The 20,664-nt window shown below is 35.9% G+C and overlaps 1 protein-coding gene across 9 annotated transcripts in view; it reads right to left on the bottom strand.

Annotated features, from left to right (window-relative positions):
- Positions 1-20,664, bottom strand: part of LOC114045738 (plakophilin-4) — a 235,076-nt gene that overhangs the window by 8,475 nt on the left and 205,937 nt on the right. For all 9 annotated transcript variants that reach the window (XM_027865905.1, XM_027865911.1, XM_027865907.1 and 6 more), the window contains 6 exons: positions 14,794-14,977; positions 11,753-11,870; positions 10,606-10,797; positions 10,226-10,399; positions 6,697-6,847; positions 3,139-3,334 (listed from right to left, as the gene is read on the bottom strand). In XM_027865905.1, the coding sequence (XP_027721706.1) occupies positions 3,139-3,334; positions 6,697-6,847; positions 10,226-10,399; positions 10,606-10,797; positions 11,753-11,870; positions 14,794-14,977 (1,015 nt within the window). The remainder of the gene's footprint in view (positions 1-3,138; positions 3,335-6,696; positions 6,848-10,225; positions 10,400-10,605; positions 10,798-11,752; positions 11,871-14,793; positions 14,978-20,664) is intronic.

Below are 20,664 nucleotides of genomic sequence, written 5' to 3' on the forward strand. Positions count from 1 at the left end.
CACATTCAAGCTTTGGGAGGAGGGGAAAACTCAGAAGTGAACATATGAGGTGACTAGCTTTTCCAGCAAGACTTCAGTCTGCAGAACATGGGTCAACCAATGTAGAGAAAGTGTTCCCTTAGGTATCAGCCACATAACTTTTCTACATCTTAATCTTCCCATTGCCATTATCTGCGAAGTACCTCCTACACACTGGAAGAGTGGTCTACAGGCCATATGAGCTCTGATGACAGAATGAACTAAGGTCATCATTTCCTAGCATTTAATGAGTGTGTCATGGGTGCTGATGCTTCACAAGTGCTATGTTTAGCCTTCTGGTGATGGAAGAAAGGCACATGAAGGACTGATATCTAGGAACACTGACAGTTTGGACCAATAGCTATTTGGGAATTAAAAAGAAATTGCAAACTGAGCATTCAGAAAAGTCAATCTCAAGTATGCAATTTTATTTCTGAGAACTCATTTTAACACACAAAATTTGGCTTTAGATATAACCACCTGATTTTGTTGGAGAATAGGAAAACTTTAGAGTTGGACAGGACTTCAGATGCCATCTAGTCTAATCCACATTCAAAAAATCCTTGTCATCTCTCATAACTGGTCATTCAGACTTCTGTTTGGAAATGTCTAATACCAGCAACTCACTCACTTCTGAGGCATCCTGCTGCCCTTCTGCATAGCTCTTATTTTTAGGATATTTTTCCTGACATCAAGCCTATCGTGGATATGGCACATTTTCCCCATTACTTCTGATTTTTCTTTTAGGGAAACAAGCAGAACAAGTCTAATTCCTTTTCCAATTCCCACCATTTTGGTCAAATCCCCACACCTGCTCCTAGTTACAAAATGGAGCCATAAGGTGAGAAATGAATAAGCAGTAGTTGTTCTCCTTATTTTTTATTTAAGTGTATAGTGAAGAGACATCTTAGAAGGCTTATTCAGGTCTGGCTCATGGCAGCATTGTGAAGCAGACAAATTGTGGAATTCCCTCACCCCATGGTCTAGAGTTGTCTAATCATTCTTACAAAAAAACGACAAAATTCCATTAAATCAAAGTAAATTAGTGACTTAATTAGGATTAGTAGTTTTATAATGATTTAATTTATATTTAAAAAAAGAATTACCAAGGGAGTAATACAAATGAACAAGATAAATTCCAGGTACCCCAGACAAGCCACTGTGGGGGGAGGGTACGGATGACGGGGGCTTTTTGATGGAGAACTTTCTATCACATTATTTATGCTATTTTTTCCTACCTTTGACCTTAGTTTCACTGTAACAACAGACCTCAGTCCCCTTCTTTAAGGGCAAAGTTGATGGGATAGCCACAAAGTAGTTAAATCTGCATTTAGGTGGTACAGCCATAATACCTTTCTTATCAGTACTGGGAATGTTCTTATCAATGGGGTAGCTAGGTCACACTGTGAATAGAGTGCTAGGTCTAGAGTCAAGGAGTGACCTGAGTGCAAACCCAGCCTCCGACACTAGTTATGTGAACCTGGGCAAGCCACTTAACTTGTTTGCCTCAGTTTCCTCATCTGTAAAATGGGGATGATAACAATAGCACTTACCTTCCAGGATTGTCGTGAGGATCAAATGATATAATAGTTTGTAAGCATTTAGCACAAGGCCTAGCACATTGTAAGTACTATAGAAATCTTAGTTATTATTATCTTTATCGAAACTTCTACAAACACCTCATCGAGCAAAAATTTTATAGGTTTAGGATCAGAGGTAAAGGGACCACTTAATTCTCTAGCAGAAAAATTTCTGAATCGTCAAAACTTGGACTTTAAAAGTTTAGAAAGTTTTTTTTCTTAAGATAGACTATATGATATTTATAATGGTAATATTTACTCCATGCTTGCCACAACTCCCTTTATCCCTTGCCCGAGCATATCCAGGGTTTCTCACTTGGCCAACAGTGAGTATGATCTGCTCCTGTACGTATCCCTCTGTGTTCATGGTGGGACCTTGGATGGGGGCTCTTTTGGATTCTTCAACCAATTACTCATTTAGTTGAATGGTAGCAACATTTTGCACTTGACTACTCTTACTTTAGAATCTCAAGGGGACAGACAAGGGAAAGATAGTGAGAAGATGGATGCATATCCCTTGTAATTACTGGTGTCACTTCAGACTTGCCAAGCATCCATTTTCTGACTAGTCCAAATACTAAAGTCTGTTTGCACTCTCCACCAAAGGGGCTCTAAGGGGCTCTTCATTTTGTTATGTGTCTCCTAGGTTGGGGCTTGCGCTGATGCCACCACGAAGTTTTGATGTAGGATAATGTTAAGCAGAGTATGCTTATTTAGAATAAATTAGTATGTTTTAGGATGCTACCTATTTCAGGGTGACAGTTATCTTGTTCTTTTGACAGGCTCATTTATCATTTTGGTGCAGGAAATGCCTACCTTCTCAACCTGACATTTCTTTGGGGAATTTCACTGAGTAAGTGGGCTAAGCTTAATGAGTAGGCTAAGGCAACTTTATAGCCTTGACCACTGCCACAGCCCTTTCCAAAATATTCCTTGTGCTACTGATTTTCTAATATCCTTCTTTGCTACTTCCTCAATTGGGTTTCATCTTGGAGCAAAGAGGTACTATACAAACCAAGAAAGGGTGCTTCTAGGTGCTATATGAGCAACAACGACTAAGAGTAACTATTTTAATGCTATATTATGCAGTTGAAAGTGGAATTTTGAGACAAAATCTAATATTTCTTTATTACAGCCAGTTGCATATCCTGGAAAACGGGGCAAATGAACAGTGGATATGTTCTAATCTACATTAGTTTTAATATTCCATTTTAAGTTTATGCTTATTGTCCTAGAAGTTTCAAGCAATGGCTCTACAGTATGCTACCACACAGGAACACGGCACTTTAGAAATGGTGGCAAGGATAAAAGAATGGCAGGTGTAATAAAATAAAAACAGAAAAAGGAATGCATGCCAGATAACTGCTCTATCAACAAAACAGGTTGCAGCTGTGGGAAACCGTGTAAGTTTATCAGCTTGTAAGGAATGGTGAAATAAATCCTTTACAGGAGGAAATCATTCTTTATGAAGATCCTTTCTCATAAAGTGATGAGAGGAACACAACCTCACAGTGGTGGCTCCTTATGACAGAACACTTGCCTGTCCCCTCTCCCTTTGGTTATGTTCACTAGTTTCTCGATCCCTCCAGTGTCAGCCAGGGCTTTGGCATTCTCCATGTTTTTACTGGTGACCTCATGCAGAGCACAGCAGATTGCTGCCATGGTCTCATCAGACAAGATGCTTGGACCATTGCCTCCTGGCAGACGATTTACCAGGTCTCGCATAGCATATTTACCTGCCAAATTACAAAAATTAAATTCATTTACAAAATGTACTAGCTACGGCAAGATTCTGATGGTATATGCTATATATCACAAGAGAGAAATTCCAAAAGCAAAAAAGACAAAGGCAAATTTCATAGCTAAATGGGAAATGACACTTGTTCTAAATAGCTATCACAATCTTCAGTATTTCCTTAATTTCTATATTAAAGAATCATTTAGGATGAATGTGGCCCTATGTCAATGAAAGGATAAACAAATAAGTTTTTATATGTTGAAAAAATAAGGCTGCCATGAGTTCTCCAGGAAGCTTTTGAAAACCTACTCTTCAAAGACAGGCCAAATCAAGGTGCCATAAAATCCTTTACCACTGCTGTTAATAGAATGTAAGAACATTGAGGACAAGGACTATGTCATGGTGCTCTTTGTCTCCTCAGAGTCTAGCCTAGTTCCTGGCATGTAGTTGGTACTTAATACATACTTACTGGATAACTAATTAATTAATTATTTTGTTCAGGAAATAAGTCATTTCATTACACTTGTATAGATAATTTTATATATGAACAGGAATGTCTGAATTTTAATAAGGGGTATATCAACCCATTTGTCAATAGCAATTTTAATAAAGAAAATTCAAACACAAAACAGAAAACATATAATTATAATTATGGCTATATTCTCTTGAAGGAGATAATAGCAATAGTAATAGAGCTTTCTATTTTGGAAAGCTTGGGGAAGGGAATGGAATAGGAACAGAGGAGGGGTCTCTTATCGATATTCTATTCACTTCTCTGCCTTCCAACAGATTATATTTCAACTTTTTAAGTTTTCAATTACTAGCTGACAAACAGTAATAATTGTACTATAGAAAAAGGAAATTAAGTAAAGCTCAAGTAAATATTTTCTTATTTTCCTCTGAACTAATAAATGAATGGCTATTAAATGGAGTTTTTATTAAACATCTGTTTATATACCATGGTGAGCAACAGATGGGAAAGACACACAAAGAGGCATTAACTTGATGTGTGCATAATTTGATATACGTCAGAGGAAAAGCTCAAAGAAAACATTAATAGGAAAAGTAATGATTTTAAGTATTTTAAAACAAGCAGATAAATCCAGTTTGTTAAAAAAAAAAGATCACTGGGATGAATTCTGTGATGAAATAGGGAAGGCAAAATGTGAGAACTTGCAGCTGAATTTCGCACAACATATTATACAATAGTTTTTCAACATGACTTTTTGTAAAGGATTTACTGTGTATATTCACAGTGATTCATGGGGTCTATTCTGTATTATATCATTGTGCCTGGGTGTCAAGTAACTGTGGATAGAATGTCTAACTATGAACATAAGCACTGTTAGTACTGCTGCGTTCTCCCCTTCTCCATCTTTTATGCCATACTTAATGTGGGATGAGTGGAGGGCAGGGCAGTACCTAAAAATAACTGAGCCCAAGTGGTAGGGATCTCATCTAATTTTATGTTTTAGAAGATGCCCAATGTACTGCTGGTTCTCAGCAAATATTTAGCAAATAATTATTACCTGTAAGAATGTCATTATGTTGTTACTTTTTGCCTGATTCAATAGCCCATGGGCTGCCATAAACTTAGTAGGAACATGGAGGATGGAATGAAAAGGCCTAAACTACATGTGTGGAAAGAGCCTCATATATGGGGGTCACATTGAAGTGGGTTAATTTGTGTGCTTGAGCAGTCTCTTGGGTAAAGAATTTCAGTACACACAGATTTGCTTTGTCATTTTTGTAAATACACCTTAGAGACACAAGAAATTCCTCATAAAGGAGTCCAAAAGCTGGTTACATGATAATTCTCCTATTGCAACTCAGTACATGCTAGATTCTGCAGCAGTGAGGGTAAGGAGGAAGCTTTATCTCTACAGAGAAAAATTTGGCTCAACATATTGCTATGTGATATCGATAATACATTAAGAACATACTAATTTAGGCATTTTAAAAATAGCAACACTTTTTCTGATTGACTATCAACTTATAATTTTGAAGTTTATAAACAGCTCTACTTAGAACCTGGTTACAATGGTACTATGTGACTAATGGCACAGTGGTAAAATAGATTAAAAATCTATGGTGGATTTTAAGGGAAAAATCTTAGAAAATTTTTATGTTAATTTTTTTATTCTAGAAGGTTGAAAGGTTTGTGTCTTAAAATATGGGGAGTCTCCAACAAAGGCCCACCATTTACAGCCATATGAAGAAATTCTCCCAATCACTAACACTAAGAGAAAAGCAAATTAAAGCAAATTAAAACAACTCTGAGGGTCCACGTCACACCCATTAGATGGGGAAAATTGACAAAAAGGGAAAATGAGAAAGGTTGGAGAAGCCATGGGAAAACAGGGACACAGAAGCATTGGTGGTGGAGCAGTGAACCGGTCTAGGCTTTCTGGAAAGCAATTTGGAATCATGGTCAAAAAAGCCACTAAAATGTGTATATACTTTGAACCAAAGAGATCAAAGAAAGAGGAAAAGTTCCTTTATTCAAGTAAATATTTATATAGTAGTTCTTTTTTATTAGCAAAGAACTAGAAAATAAAGGGTTGCCCATCAATTAGGCAATGGCTAGACAAATTATGGTGGCATATTAATATAATGTAATTGTATTATTGTAAGAATTGTTGTAAGAAATGTTCAGAGAGACAGTTTAAGAGAAACTTAGAAAGACTTGTGTGAATTATATAGAGTGAAGTGTGCAAAACCAAGAAGAACAATTTATACTCTAACAATAACATTGTGGAAAAGGAACAATTTTTAAAGATTTAAGAACTCTGACTGTGATCACAAAGAATCAGTGACTGAAGATTGTTATCCAGCTCCAGACTGAGAAGTGATGGACTAACTATGTAGACTGAGACACACATTTCTGGACATGGAGAATATGGGAATTTGTTTTGCTTATGTTTATTTGTTACAAAGGTCTTATTTTTCTTTTCTTATTCTGCTTCCACCCCATCCCTTCCACCCTGCCCCAATGCTATGTGTGGGAGAATTGGGAAAAAATAATGCTTGAAAATAAAAAAAAGAAAAACAACAGTAGATATGAGTGGTTTCATAATTCACAAACAAAACTGTAGGTTTTAAAAAAAACACATTTAGCTTCAAGAAATATGAATAGCTTTTCCCTCACATTATGAAATGGTCGTGTCTTCCCTTATCACAGTTTACCTAGGGACCTCTCCTGTTCTGAAAAAAAGAATGGTCACCCAAGGTAGGACTGGGTAAAGAAAAATGATTGTGCTTAGGTTTTGATAAAAGCCTTTCTTTTTCATATGAAAAAATTTGATGGTTACATTCTCCTTGCGTGGCTTATGTGAATTCAAGAACGGGTTCACAGCATACCTATAAGCTCCTTGTTACGAACATCTAATGCCATATTCCTCAAAGCAGTTGCCACAGAAGACACAACTCTATCATTGTCCATTCTCAGAAGTTCTACAAGGATTGGAAGACCTTTTTCTTTTCGGACAGCAGCTCGAATATATGCAGCAAACTATTAAACAAAATAAATCCTTTAAGCAGCAAAAACCAGAAACTTTACTTTTTGTTATGTGACAGTGGTATAAAGGTCCCCTTATGTTTAGAAGATTAAATCTGTAATGTTACTAAAGAAGAAAAACTGTTGTTTAGAACAGATAGCATGACTAAAAAAATTACTGCCTTAAAGTCTGGAAATTTCAAACAATGATTTCGTAAATATTTTTGTATGGGGGTTAAAAAAAACCCCTAAGGAATATATTCAATGATAGACTCTTAGACTATTAAAGCTGGAAGGAACCTAGGTATCACTTATTTTTATTCCATACACCTAAACATGATTAAGGAGACACATGATGTGCCTTTTATACTTTGGCAGTAAGCCAGGTACAGGAACATAAGATAGAAATAGACAAAAAGTGCACATTAAAGGAGGCCATCTTTCAAGTAACTTGTATATTCTCCGTGACTCTATCTGTATTTCCACTGCCTAACAGAGATAATGAACGGTAAAAACCCAAAGCTTGTTGAGGCCAGAGAAGATAACAGCCCTGGGCTATGAGGTTGTCTTTAATAATGTGAACATTATTTCAAGTAGCCTCAACTATATGTTTCTCTTTGCTCCCTCCCTCCTCCACAGTCATTAGATCATCGAGGCTAAGCTGCATAAACTTCCTTATTGCCACAACCTCCAGTTCTGGAACCAGGATCAAATAAATTCTGTTGCTGCTCTTGGGAGGGATATGTGAGTATATGGAACTCTTTTGGTCACACTTTTCATCCCTGAAACACTAAAGTGACATTCACTTGTCACTACTCCCTTAAAGTACATTATCTCTCTTTATGAATGTAAACTCCTTGAAGTCATACTGTGGTTTTTTAATTTGTATCCCCGGTGTTTAGCACAGTGCTTGGCACATAATAAGTGCTTAACACCTTTTCATTTACTCATAAATACACATTTTGGTATGAAAAGGAAAAAGATCACGTGTGTATATAATGCTTTCCAATGTGGTAATATTTAGCAATTTTTAAGCCTAGCATCTTTCATTTTATTATTAAAGCCAGACCCTCTTAAGTAATATTATGGTCACTACGCAGACTGATTCCATTTGTGTGCCAAATGATTTGGAAGTGAACATAAAAATAAAAACCATGTAACAGAACAGAGAGAGATCTTTGACTATTTGTCCACTAAAAAAAAAAAAGACTTTTAAATTCTGCACAAACTAGCTAACAGACAGGTAATGAGATGACTGTGATGATGGCCAGTGTACTGTTGTTAGGGTGGTTAAGCTGTATGGAAATAGGATTCCCAGTTTTTCCTTAGAATAATCTTAACCTTAACCCTTTAAATTAAATGCTTACTTCCATAAGCACTGAATTACCTTAGTTTAGTGTTAAAAAATAAGAACAAAAGATTCTATCATCTGGCCCCACGGCAGAGGTGGAGGAAGTGAGGTAATGGACAGATAGATCCCTGTCCTGGGAGTCAGAAGCCTTGGGTGTGAATTGTGGTTCTGCTCCTTGTATGGCCTTTGTGAACTTAGGCTGTCACTCAAATGGAGCTCAGTTTTCTCTTCTACAAAATGAGAGGGTTGGACCATATGATTTCTAATTGAAGTCTACTGAAGTGCTATGTTCCTATGAAAATTCTACAAATTTACCAAAGTATTAAAAACTCAATGTATGAAGTAGCGATTTTTTTCTAAAGCAACAAAATAAAAATCTTAGCACACTACAACATCAATGGACTAAAATGCTTATCAAACTGGTCTCTATGAAATATATAATGATACAACAAATATGTTCTGCTTCAAGATGAGAGAACATATTAGGCTTTTGATATACTGGTTTGCTGAGTCCCACCAATCTCCTAGTATCTTTCAATAATCTTTGATTTAATAATATCTGTGATCATGATTATCTGATTTTTAAAAAGGGAGTGCATACAATCTTTTAATTTACCACATAAAATAATTTAAAAATCATCAAAACACATTTACACTTTAAATCAGTTTGCTATCTCATTTTCACTTGCTAAATAGTTCCACAAATTAAATTGTAGATATGAATCAAATTACATCAATTTTAATTATTACCACTATTATCATCTTCAAGGGCATTCATTTAAAAATAAAAGTTTCTATACATTTCAGGTCAATAGATGCTGGAGGTGAAACACAACCTGCAAAAGACTGGATTTCACTGATACTCTCATTAACAATGAGAGGCGATTAGTTACCACAATGGCTCTAGCACTTGACCATAATTGTCCACAGCTGCCAAATACAACAGCTGCCTCAATGAAACAAACCATACCCAGGACCTCCTATATTTTTTCTTAAAGAAGAGACTCTATGTCAGTAGTATCAAACTCAGATAGAAATAGGGGCCTTTAAACCGAACACGAGGATCCCCGCAGGCTTATTTTTAAAATGTAATATTATCTGTGCTTTATTATGTTTTTATTTATTTTGTTAAATATTTCCCAATTACATTTTAAACTAGTCAGGTTGCACTCTGGGGTGCTGTAGGTCATATCTACTCTGCATGTTTAATACTTGTACTCTACACGAAAAGTTCTTAATTCATCTGAGTGGTGGGAACAGGAAGGGAAACTCAAAATAAACTTATTTATTATACTGACACAGATCCCTTGCAATAACTCCATGGCTCACAGGACAAGATACACTCATTTGTACCACTCAATCACCTCACACCTGGACTACTGCAATAGCCTGCTGGTTGGCCATCCTGCCTCCAGTCTCTCCCCACTCTAGTTCAACTGAAGTCGTACCTTCTACAAGAAGTCTTTTCTGTTTTACCTTAACATTTCACTTAAGATTATCTCCAATTTATCCTGTATATATGTTGTTTTTACATAGCTATTTGAATGCTGTCTCCCCAGCTGTGAGCTCCTTGAGAACAGGGAGTCTCTTTTTCCTTGTACCCTGCCTGGCACATAGTTGATGCTCAACGAATCCTAGGTGACTGACAATCAAACACTTGATAATCTATTGTCTTGTGCTATTCTTCAGTGGTTTTATACATGTACATTTTGTTTTCATCAAACAGGTTGTTAGTTTTCTTAAAAGCTATATTTTCTTTCAAGAAGTATCATTGTTCACTGGAAAGAGCACTGGATTTGGAATCAGGACCTGGGTTCAAATCCCAGTTTGTCCCTTAACTTCTCCAGGCCTCAGTTTCCTCATATGTAAAACAAAGGGGATGGATGTGATGACTTCTGAGATTCACTGCAACTCTAAATATATGATACTTTGATCCTATTTTTTGGCAGAGTGCCAAGCAGATGGCAAATACTTAGAAACATTTCTTTGTTGATTTTTCTGGTTGACTATGATCTCTTAATCATTTGTAATCTATGTCATACCTTCCAGTTGCCTGCAGAGAGATTCTGGAGCGATCCTGCAGAGCCTTCTAAAGTAGCTGGGTTGGAGCTTTCTGCTAGAAGGGTCAGGTAAGGCTTTACTACTGATGGATGCCATAACATTTCGACCCCTTTAGGAGACTTAGAAAATCCAGGTATGGGGCCAACTCCATCCCACTGAAAGAGAAACAAGGCCAATATGTTAAGTAGGAGTAATCACCTGTGTTACTATTTGATCAATAGTTGACCACGTTAACATTTGATCCATCTGTGATACAAGTACATAAACACTACAACAACTACCATTTTCTCCTCAGAAAAATACAATAAGTTTTGCTCCCCCCAAAATGATACTTCAGGAACATGTCAAATTGGATACTAACTTGATCCTCTTGTGGAGTCCTCTTTTTCTTCTTCTTCTTTTTCCCCCAACAACTTGGTTCTGAATCTTTGCTGGGAGATTCTTTTCCTAACAAGTCATCCAATTCATTTATTCCCAGCAGTCGTGCCTGAGGTACTTCTAATTCTAATCGATAGGATAGGTTCCTCAAGGTGCACACACAGTTTTCCACAGTCTGAAGTTTAATAAATTTTAGAGTTAGTGCCACCAAATAAAACAAGTAACTTTCACATCAAATTGACATTAACGAAAAAGCTTTTCTTATCTGAGCATGACGGATTAAATACACAAATACCTATACTTACAAAATAATTCTTAAAGAGGATGGAAAAATGATTTTATTTAGCCAAGTGACATGCTTATAGGACATTCAAAAACAGCCATTGTGTTCTGGAAATTTTGCAAGATACACAAAGAACTGATTCCAATATATTCTTACATCCAGATGTAAGCTTCTAAAAGTCTGTAAAACTCCTGAAGGGAAACTGACCAAACAGATCAATGATAGTGGCAGTTCAGAACATTTCAGTTTTAAGAAAGAATTGGACACTAAGTGACAAATGGAACCTCACCCTACTCTTTTTCTACCTCAATCACAAAAGTAGTTCTTCATCATAGAAGCAACTGCTACCCCCTCTCCTTGGTGACAGACACTGCTTCCCGGTTCCTCCCTGGCCTAGCTCTTTAATCTCTGAGTTCCTGTCCAACAAATCATGAACTTGCTGCTACATACAGATATATTTCTGCACTCTTAATATTTTTTCCTTCCTTTTACCTCTTCATTTTTTCCCATTCCTCAAGCACTGTTCCCTCCACAGTAGTGATATACCCTTCTAGAGTTAGGACACTGACTAAGAATGGATAGAGGAAAGAGGAGCAGAGGAAGAAGCGAGTCCTACTATAGAGTATCTAATCAAATGCTGACTTAATTTGGGGGTAAGTAGAGAAAGAAAGATGGCAGTAGCTGCTTCTACAAGGACAGTCACTTTGCCAAATAAGTTTAGGAAAATGGTCAGATGGAGACCCATGGCTAGGCTATCACTTGGGTCTTTTTGCTTCTGCATAGCTGCATTTGTGGAAACAGGGCCCCTTAATGTTCATGATGTGATTTGACTTCATTTCTTCCGTACCTTGCTGTCATAATCAGAAGTGTTCACACATGCATGGATCACATATAATAAGGAATCCACAAGGCCTTCACAAGACCTCATTTGTTTCCGAGCTTCCTCTCCTGCGGAGCTGAGATTCCTAAAATGTGGAGATACAGTGAGACTTCTGAAATTTATAACTTCACTCATTTATTCACATACAATCTATGAGGGAGGGAGAGAATTCGGAACTAAAAAATTTAAAAAAATGAATGTAAATTTTTTTTTACAGGTAATTGGGAAATATTTAACAAAATAAAAATATATTTCGAAAAAAGTTGTCTGTATCAGCTTTTCATTTATAGTCAATATCACAAAAAAGGGACCTACTTGTACAATCAATAACAGGAGCTCCAAACTTACTTTGAGGTTTTTCTTTGAATAAACCAAGTGGTTGTAAAATTCTAGCCAGATAATAGTGGCTCTGTAATTCCTTTTGAAAAAATCTAGATGGTTGTCAGGCTGGACAACTTTCTAAGAAAATCCAGGTAAGCTGTCTCATATCTACAGGGACCAGGAATGCATCTGATAGCTCAGTAACCTCAGTTTTGTTTGTTTCATTGCTTCTTAGTCTAAATTAGCTCTAAGAACTATATAGTAATGGGAGCTGCTAGGTGGCGCAGTAGATAGAGCACCAGCCCTGGAGTTAGGAGGACCTGAGTTCAAATCCAGCCTCAGACATATAACACTTACTTAAGTGACTTGGGGCAAGTCACTTAACCCCAACTGCCTTACCAATAAAAACAAAACAAAACACAACAAAAAGAACTATATAGTCAGCCTGAGGGCTTCTCTAATAATAGGGAGTTACTTCCATTCAGCATTCTATTAATTTCCCTACTGCCATGCAGAGGCTGTATCTTCTTTCTTGGTGAGAAACCGGAGATAAGCATGAAAGCAATGATCACTACTAGGGAGTAGGGCATGGCTACTTGGGAACAAAGCAGAATCACAGAATCATGGAATCTTTGAGTTGGAAGAGACCTCAGAGTTCATGAATTTTATCTGAAATATCACCTTCAGTGACAGGCATCCGGATTTTTTTTTTGACAGCTCTATTTATTAAGAGGTTTTCCTTAGGCTGACCCAAAATCTGCAATCCCCAACCTCCCCAACTGCTTCAATTTCAATCCACTGCCTCTAGTTCTGACCTTTGGGACCAAGCAGACAGAATAAGAGTAATTCTTTTACACTGTAATCCTTCAAATATTTGAAGATTGTCATGTTGCCACAAGTCTTCACTTTTCCAGCTAAACATTCCTTGTTTCTTCAACTAACACTTCGGTGGCATTGTTATCTTGGTTCCCCTCTTTGAATGTGCTCTAGCTTATCAATATTTTCTCCCAAGATGTGGTGCTCAGAACTCAGCTTGATACTTCATATGTAGTTTGACCTAGTTAATGTACAGGGCTATTACCTTCCTGATTATGGACACTAAATTTATTAATGCAGAATACGGTAGGATTAGCAATTTTTTTTTTTGCTTCCAGATTAGATTGCTGTTTCATTCAGTCAGTTGCAGTCTCCTAGAACCTGTATGTCTTTTTTACAAGCACGGTCTAGTTACACCTCCTGTGTGATTGATTTTTTTTTGAACACAAGTGTAGGAGTTTACATTTCTCTTTATTAAAATTTCATCCCATTAGCTCTTCAGCCTATCATTCTAGCCGGTCAATATTTTTTATGCCATTGTTAAAAGTCTTTCTCAGTTTCTCAATGTCATTCATAGTCCTGAAGTATGTTATCTGCGTGTTGGGAAAAATGTAGTTGGATTATACTTGAGCTATACAATTGTATAATGTAGCTGGACTGTACAATGAGCTATACAGAGGAGCTTCTTGGGGGATAACAAAGCTTTCCATGTGAAGAAGTATGACTCTGGAGATTTGGTAAGTCTGGCTGAGAATCAGCAAACCTTCACAAGACTCAGTTTGGAAGAAATGATAGCTATTTATCCCATGGATAATCAGGAACTGACTGCACTTCAAACTAAATAATGGAGCCACATTGTAAAGACCTGACTAAGGGAGATCTATAATATTATCTAGCTTCTCTAATTTGCCTACTTTTTATCTGTTCCATGTTCTCCACTTCATCCTGGGTATTCATATTGTCACTCGCTTCAGGAAAATAAAATGTTAGCTTAAGCAAAGTAGTCCTTCCCCTCTAAACTTGTATGTCTAGCTCATACTGTAAGAGAGAAAATGGCTTAAAAGGCTTTCTTTCCAAATTTCTTCTTGGCTGAATATGTTAGGATAAACTAATAGTGTTAATATTAACAGAATACATAATTGTATGCACAGAAGGAAATCTTTATTTTTTATTATTATTAATAACCTCTAGATATTTAATGTAACCCTGGAAAGTACTATTTAGATTGTTTTTGAATTTGCTAACAGAATTCAAAAGGAATTAAATTGTATACCTCTAACTTGCCCAATTCAAACAGCTAGAAAGTAACAGTTAGGATTTGAACTTATGGTTACCTTTGGGTTTTATGAACTCTGGGTGTGGAAACTCCTTCCATTTATGCAGATAGGCAACTCACCTGTAACTTTATAGTATTAGAGAGATGCCTGGCCTTAAGAGTTTGTACTTGTTAGAGGCTGGACCTGAACTTTAAGATTCAGGTATTTCTCACTTTAAGGTCAGCCCTCTATTCATTACTTCATGAACTCTCTTTGCCTCTGATTATAGATATATTAAAAGTCACATTTACTTAACACAACAATGAATATGTTATATGGAAAACTGGAATTGGGAAGTAATTTGAGACTAAAAATAGTAAAAAAATCCTTCAAAGAAAAATTATTTATATAGCACTTCTTCTGTGTCACCAGTTGGCACTCTCAACATTTTTCTAATGTGAAAATAAAACATATTAGTTTGAATTCTGTAATAGAAAGGATGGTAATTCAAAAAACCCTTATTAACATAATAAATCAAATCTATCTAAGAGATAAACAAATGGTGTATAGATTTCAATTATGAAGAAAATGATCAACAAGTAGCTAGGAATTTACCTCAGGCAACCTGTAGTATTACGTAGGACTAGTGAAGTCTGAAATTTAATTTTATGATCTTCATCAAAGGAAGAATTATTCCATCCAGAATGTGGAACTATCACAGTGTTTGTTAAGGTTGATAGAGCATCTCGAATGATTGTCATCTTTACTGCATCACATGAAGACAAGTTCCAGAGAACTCCTTTAAAAAAAAAAAAGAAATGCATTAAAAAAATCCAAACAACATCCTTTAGTGGTCTTTGTAGCTTAAAAATTAAAATGTGTAAAATAAATGTTAGTAGTAATGGCCATGCTAGACCAGTCCATCTCATGTCTAGTTTACACTCTATTTTGATCGGTGAAGATGAAAGACTATTAATTAGACCAGAAAGAAAATCAGAATCCTTTCTTTTTTTTGGAGAAGTACAGTATAAAATAAATCAGGACACAGGCAAGAGAAGGTAAAAATAGCCTTCCTTCATTTCAGAAATCTTGTCCTGCAACTGCCAAAGACAGACTCTCACTTATAGTTATCCCTTGACATGTGGAAGGGATATAGATTTTAAAAATCATATATAAATCTACATTTTATATAATGAATAGTATTTTCTACATATTATGTAATGAATACTCTGGTTTCCATTATACAAATAGAGATGTATTCTTGTTTTTAAAAATTTAGTGATTAGTGCAATAAGGTGACTTATATTCACAGAGCGAGCTAGATCATAACATGGGGCTAACTAGGGGTAGTAGTGTCTGTCTTGAACTAAACAGAAGTAGCCAAGAATAAAAAAAAAAAAAGAGTCAAAGAGAAGAAACCTAATGAAGAGACTAGACCTTCCAGTTACAGGGTAAAAGAGAATCAGCCATTTATCATTTATGTTTGTTTGTGCTCTCTTTCTCTCTCTATGTGAAAAGTTCAAATTTGTTAATGAAATGAAAGAGACTTAAGGTAAATGAGTAGGTAGTTGTTATGATTAAGTAGCATAAGAACTACTGGCTCTCTCCAGGTAGTAGCATCATGGCAAATATATGTATTATTTGTTTTGTTTCCACCAGTGTTTGTGACTTGGAAATACAAAAATTTTAATTAAAGTAAATCTTAAAATATCAAAACCATTGCTAAAATATAAACTTGGTCACAGCAAAATTTGGTGTTAGTTGCTAAGCAAAGGAAACCTACACATGACTCCATAAATTTTCAATAAGTCATTTCAGAATAATGGTACCCTTTGCTTTAAGGAACTGGTATATTTCAGCATTTATAACAATCAGCACAGTTCTATTTTATCTGTAGATCATAAAGATCAGAAATGGATTGCATGTTTTAGCAAAATTACAGCACAGGAAAAGACTGGTTTTTGATGTAGGAGTAAGACCACTGGACTTAAAAAGTCAGAAGTCCTGTCTTCTCCTTTATCACTTGCTGAATTCCTAGCTATCCTTTAAAGCCCAATATACCTTCTTAATTCTCCTAGCTGGTAATGATCCTCTCACTGCAAAGGCAGTCTGCTTTGCTACTTGCCAATTCACTAACCATATACTATGGTATAGTAAAACTTCCTTTACTAGAAACTGATTAGAGCAAAAGCCAAAATCTGTATCATGAAAGAAGAAATGATAATGAGAAAATGGCCCAGTTGCATACAATTCCAACAGCTTTACCCTAACATATTTTTTTTTAAATTTATTTTTAGTTTTCAACATTCACTTTCCTAAGATTTTGAGTTTTAAAATTTTTCCACCTCCCTCCCCAAGACAGCATGCAATCTGATACAGGCTCTACATATACATTCCTATTAAACATCTTTTTTTTTTCCTATTAAACATATTTTCACATTAGTCATGTTGTAAAGAAGAATTAGAACCAATAGGAGGAACCACAAGAAAGAAGCAACAAAACAAAACAGAAGAAAAAAAAGCAAATAGTATGCTTCAATCTGTATTCAAACTCCATAGTTCTTTCTTCTTTCTGGATAGCATTTTCCATCAGGAGACTTTTGGGGATGACTTAGATCCTTGCATTGCTGAGAAGAGCTAAGTCTATCAAAGTTAGTTATCGTGTACAACATTCTCTCCGTTCTGCTCATTTCACTCAGCATCAATCCATGTAAGTCTTTCCAGGTTTTTCTGAAGTCCACCTGCTCATCATTTCTTATAGCACAACAGTATTCCATTACATTCAAATACCACAACTTGTTCAGTCATTCTTCAATTGATGGGCATCCCCTCAAATTCCAATTCTTTGCCACCACAGAAAGAGCTGCTATAAATATTTTTGTACATGTGGGTCCTTTTCCCATTTTTATGATCTCTTTGGGATACAGCCCTAGAAGTTTACCCTAACTTATTCAAACAAGATGCCAATGCTAAAAAGTAGAAAAGGCAGAGATGACCTTATCAACATTAACTGCAAAAGTTTAGTCAGAAAAGTTTAGATAGGAAAGTCACCAAAATGAGAAGGTGCCCCCCCTCAAAAGTCCTGAAACCACTTCAGCCCGAAAATACTCTATTTCTTTGCCAAGTGTAAGTCAAAGGCAACACTAGATTAATGTACATAATAATATGTAATCACTAAAGGTGAGGAACATGAAAAACGAAAGCTGCCACATAAAAAGGTGTAAAGTAGTAGGAAGTGACAAAGTTTATAGAAAAGTTAGACTGAAATTCAACACACATTGTCCCCCAAGCATTGAGATAAAGTTAGCAGAAAAACAGATAAATGGAAATTGAAGCATGTCATCAGTTCTATAATAATCTACATTCCTAATTACAATGATAGCAAAACCACCAACTTTATATGTAAAATGGTATAGGATAAAAACAGCAAGACTAGCTGGATGATATATATACACTAAGGAAATCAGTGAAGAAGGTAATGAAACATTGAAAGTATTATGAAACTGCTTCATAAGATATATCAGGGAGAAAATCCAAAATAAAAGGGAAAAATCCTGGATAGAATTACTCCCCAAAAAAGGAAAGTAAAAGAAAATCAATAACTACAGACCCATATATTCAACTTCATATTAGAATGCTCTATGCATGTATAAAAGGACATCTCTGATGAAAATAAAAAATGGGAACAGGTACTTTCCCAAGTGGTTTTATTCATAACAGAACTGACCAAAAGATCCATAATTATTCATAACTTTCATGATGTGACCGGCCCATATTCTATTTTGCTTATATTTTTCTTTGACTACATTCTTTAACCCACTTCACCTCTGTAATTCCTTAAAATGCTCATGGCCACCTTCCCTTCTCCATTGCCTTTTGAGTGATCCACAATTTCAATTCATGTGTCGCATGACTTGCTATCTACAACCCTGGAAGGAGCATCAGAAAGAAAGGTTTTTGTGTCAAGGTTAAAGCCTGTTCTTTTCTTCTTGCTTGGTTCTTGACCCAACTCACTAATTATCTGCAGAGTCTTTGAAAGATATACATATATGTGTAGATGTAAGAGAGGCCTACACAACTTGCAGCCTACCACTTACAATCCTCATGCCCCTTGCAGCAAGCCAAAGGATTTCCTTCACATACAAAGGATGTTTTCTTCTACATTTTTCAAGGGCTGCCCAAAATCCCTTGGTGTGTCACAAGCAGATGGAGGGCTGTAAGCTGTGAAAGCCTGATGTAAGACATATATGTATAGTCTTACTGCAATTTTAAGGGGAAAACAATATTATCTCATTGATCCTCACAAAAAACCTGTAAGGTAAGTGCTATTATTACTCTGATTTTACAGGTGAAGAAATTGAGGCAGAAAGAGGTTAAGTGATTTGTCTAGGGCCACACAAAAAGTAAGTGTCTGAGGTCAGATCAGAACTCAAATTTTCCTGACTCGAGGCCTAGCACTATATGCACTGTGCAATCTAGATGCCTTTGTTTTTAATAGTTTTAACTTATAAATAATAAATAAGCTATTAAAGCATATGATAACTGACATCAGGGAAGATTCTGGAAGTCTGGTTGGAAGGAGTGGGTGGAACTAAACTCTGAAGTACATTTCATGCTCCCGGAGTGTTACAAAAGGGGGATACCCTTGCATAGTCAAATTCACATATATACATACACAATGGACCAAACTCTTATCATAATCTGGACAATAGCCATCATTCACATGGTTTTTCCTCTGTGGATGGTTCGAACAAAATCTTAAAACTGATCAGGAAGCTCATTAAGGAAGCCCTGCAGTGTTCTGAGGATTGATACAATCTGCATGTCATATGTAAATGGGAGCTTCTGGAAGAGCTTATCATCTATGGGAAACCTCTCCTTGGAGTGATCACTAATCACTTCCACAACAGTACTGAACACTTTTGGTGAGTGTACATACTTCTCTCTACCCACGTTTGATGTGAAACGGTCAAAGTTCTGTTTTATTTTTCAAGGAAATTTGAATAATTTTAAAATACACATGGGAGCTGCAAGCATTCTGCTCTACAGAATCAAATTATTTTTTAGTCAATAAATAATAAGTATAATGGAATCTTGTGTTTCCTACATCCTTCAGTTAACTGTGATGGTCAAGATGTCTTCTATAGACTATCACTTGTAGAAGCCTTCCTGTTCCCCTTTAATAGTCTCATTATGGATGCTCCTAATTTGCGTATAAATTATTCTTGCAAAAAAAAATTTTAGATGTGAAATTAAGTATACGAGTCAGTAGTTACATTCTTTCAGTTTCCTTTTTTGATAATTATGTCACCTCCAGCATGAACCTCCTCTGTGTTTACTTGGTCCATTGAAGCTCCTTTTTCTTGCTTTTAGTGCCATATCTACTTTCCCTCCAAGCTTATCCAGACCTGTGATGCTAGAGATAAATTGAGATGGGTCTCTGCTGTCACAATGCTGAAGAATCAGTGTTCTTCTTCCTGTATGCCTGCTGGCCAATTTTTAGTTTCATCCTTAATGACTCTGGGATGACTGCTTAGTTGGGTCTAATTTTTCCATTAAATGTTCCCCTGCCACCACTGATTTTCATTATTTTGTGAAGCTATACTGCTTACAATTGTCCACTACCCTTTTTCATAAAGTTTGATAAACAAGATGAAATTCTTTTTAAAATTAAATTTATATATATGTACACACATACACACAAACACACACAGTATTTTGTCTCCCTCCCCCCATTACACGTTAAAACAATTGTTAAACATTTGGTTTTCTAAAAAAGTTTTGAGTTCCAATTTCTATCCCTCCCCTCTCCCTGAGATGTTAAGCATTCAGATATGTCATACATGTGCAACCATATAAAACATTTCCAGAGTAGTCATTTTGTACAAGAAGTCTTGAGTAAAAGAAAAAGAATGAAAGAAAGAAATGCAAAAATAGCATACTTCAATCTATATTCAAACAATATCAGTTTTTTTCTCTGGAGGCAGGTAGTATACCTTTACAATTGTCTTGGATTATTGTACTGCTGAGAATAGCTAAGTCATTCACAGTTTTTCACATCAAACAATACTGCTGTTACTGTGTACAACATTCTCCTGGTTCTGTTCAACTTCATTTTGCAACAAAATAAAATACTAAATGTGTTGCTCTTGGCTTAGTGATTAAATTTACTAAGCTGGTTTTTAGAATCTCTTGGTCTTCTTGTTGTGGCAATTGATTTACATTGGTTAAATCTGTATGAAATTATTATAATCTGTGCTGTTTTTCCAATCATTTCTCACTATGGGGGCACCAATAAATTGCTTATATAGGACAGACTAGAGTTTTTTCAACTGTATGCTATATTATTTTTCATTTTTATTCCTTCTTCTAATATTGTAACAGTAATCATAATAATTATATATATATCTTTAAAAGTTTAGAAAGCAATTTACGTATTTCATATCATTCAGCCTCATAAGAACTTTGAGTTAGGTACTATTGGTA

The sequence above is a fragment of the Vombatus ursinus genome, unplaced genomic scaffold, assembly GCF_900497805.2.
Source record: "Vombatus ursinus unplaced genomic scaffold, bare-nosed wombat genome assembly UNPS02014779.1, whole genome shotgun sequence".
In the NCBI taxonomy this organism is placed as follows: Eukaryota; Metazoa; Chordata; class Mammalia; order Diprotodontia; family Vombatidae; genus Vombatus; species Vombatus ursinus.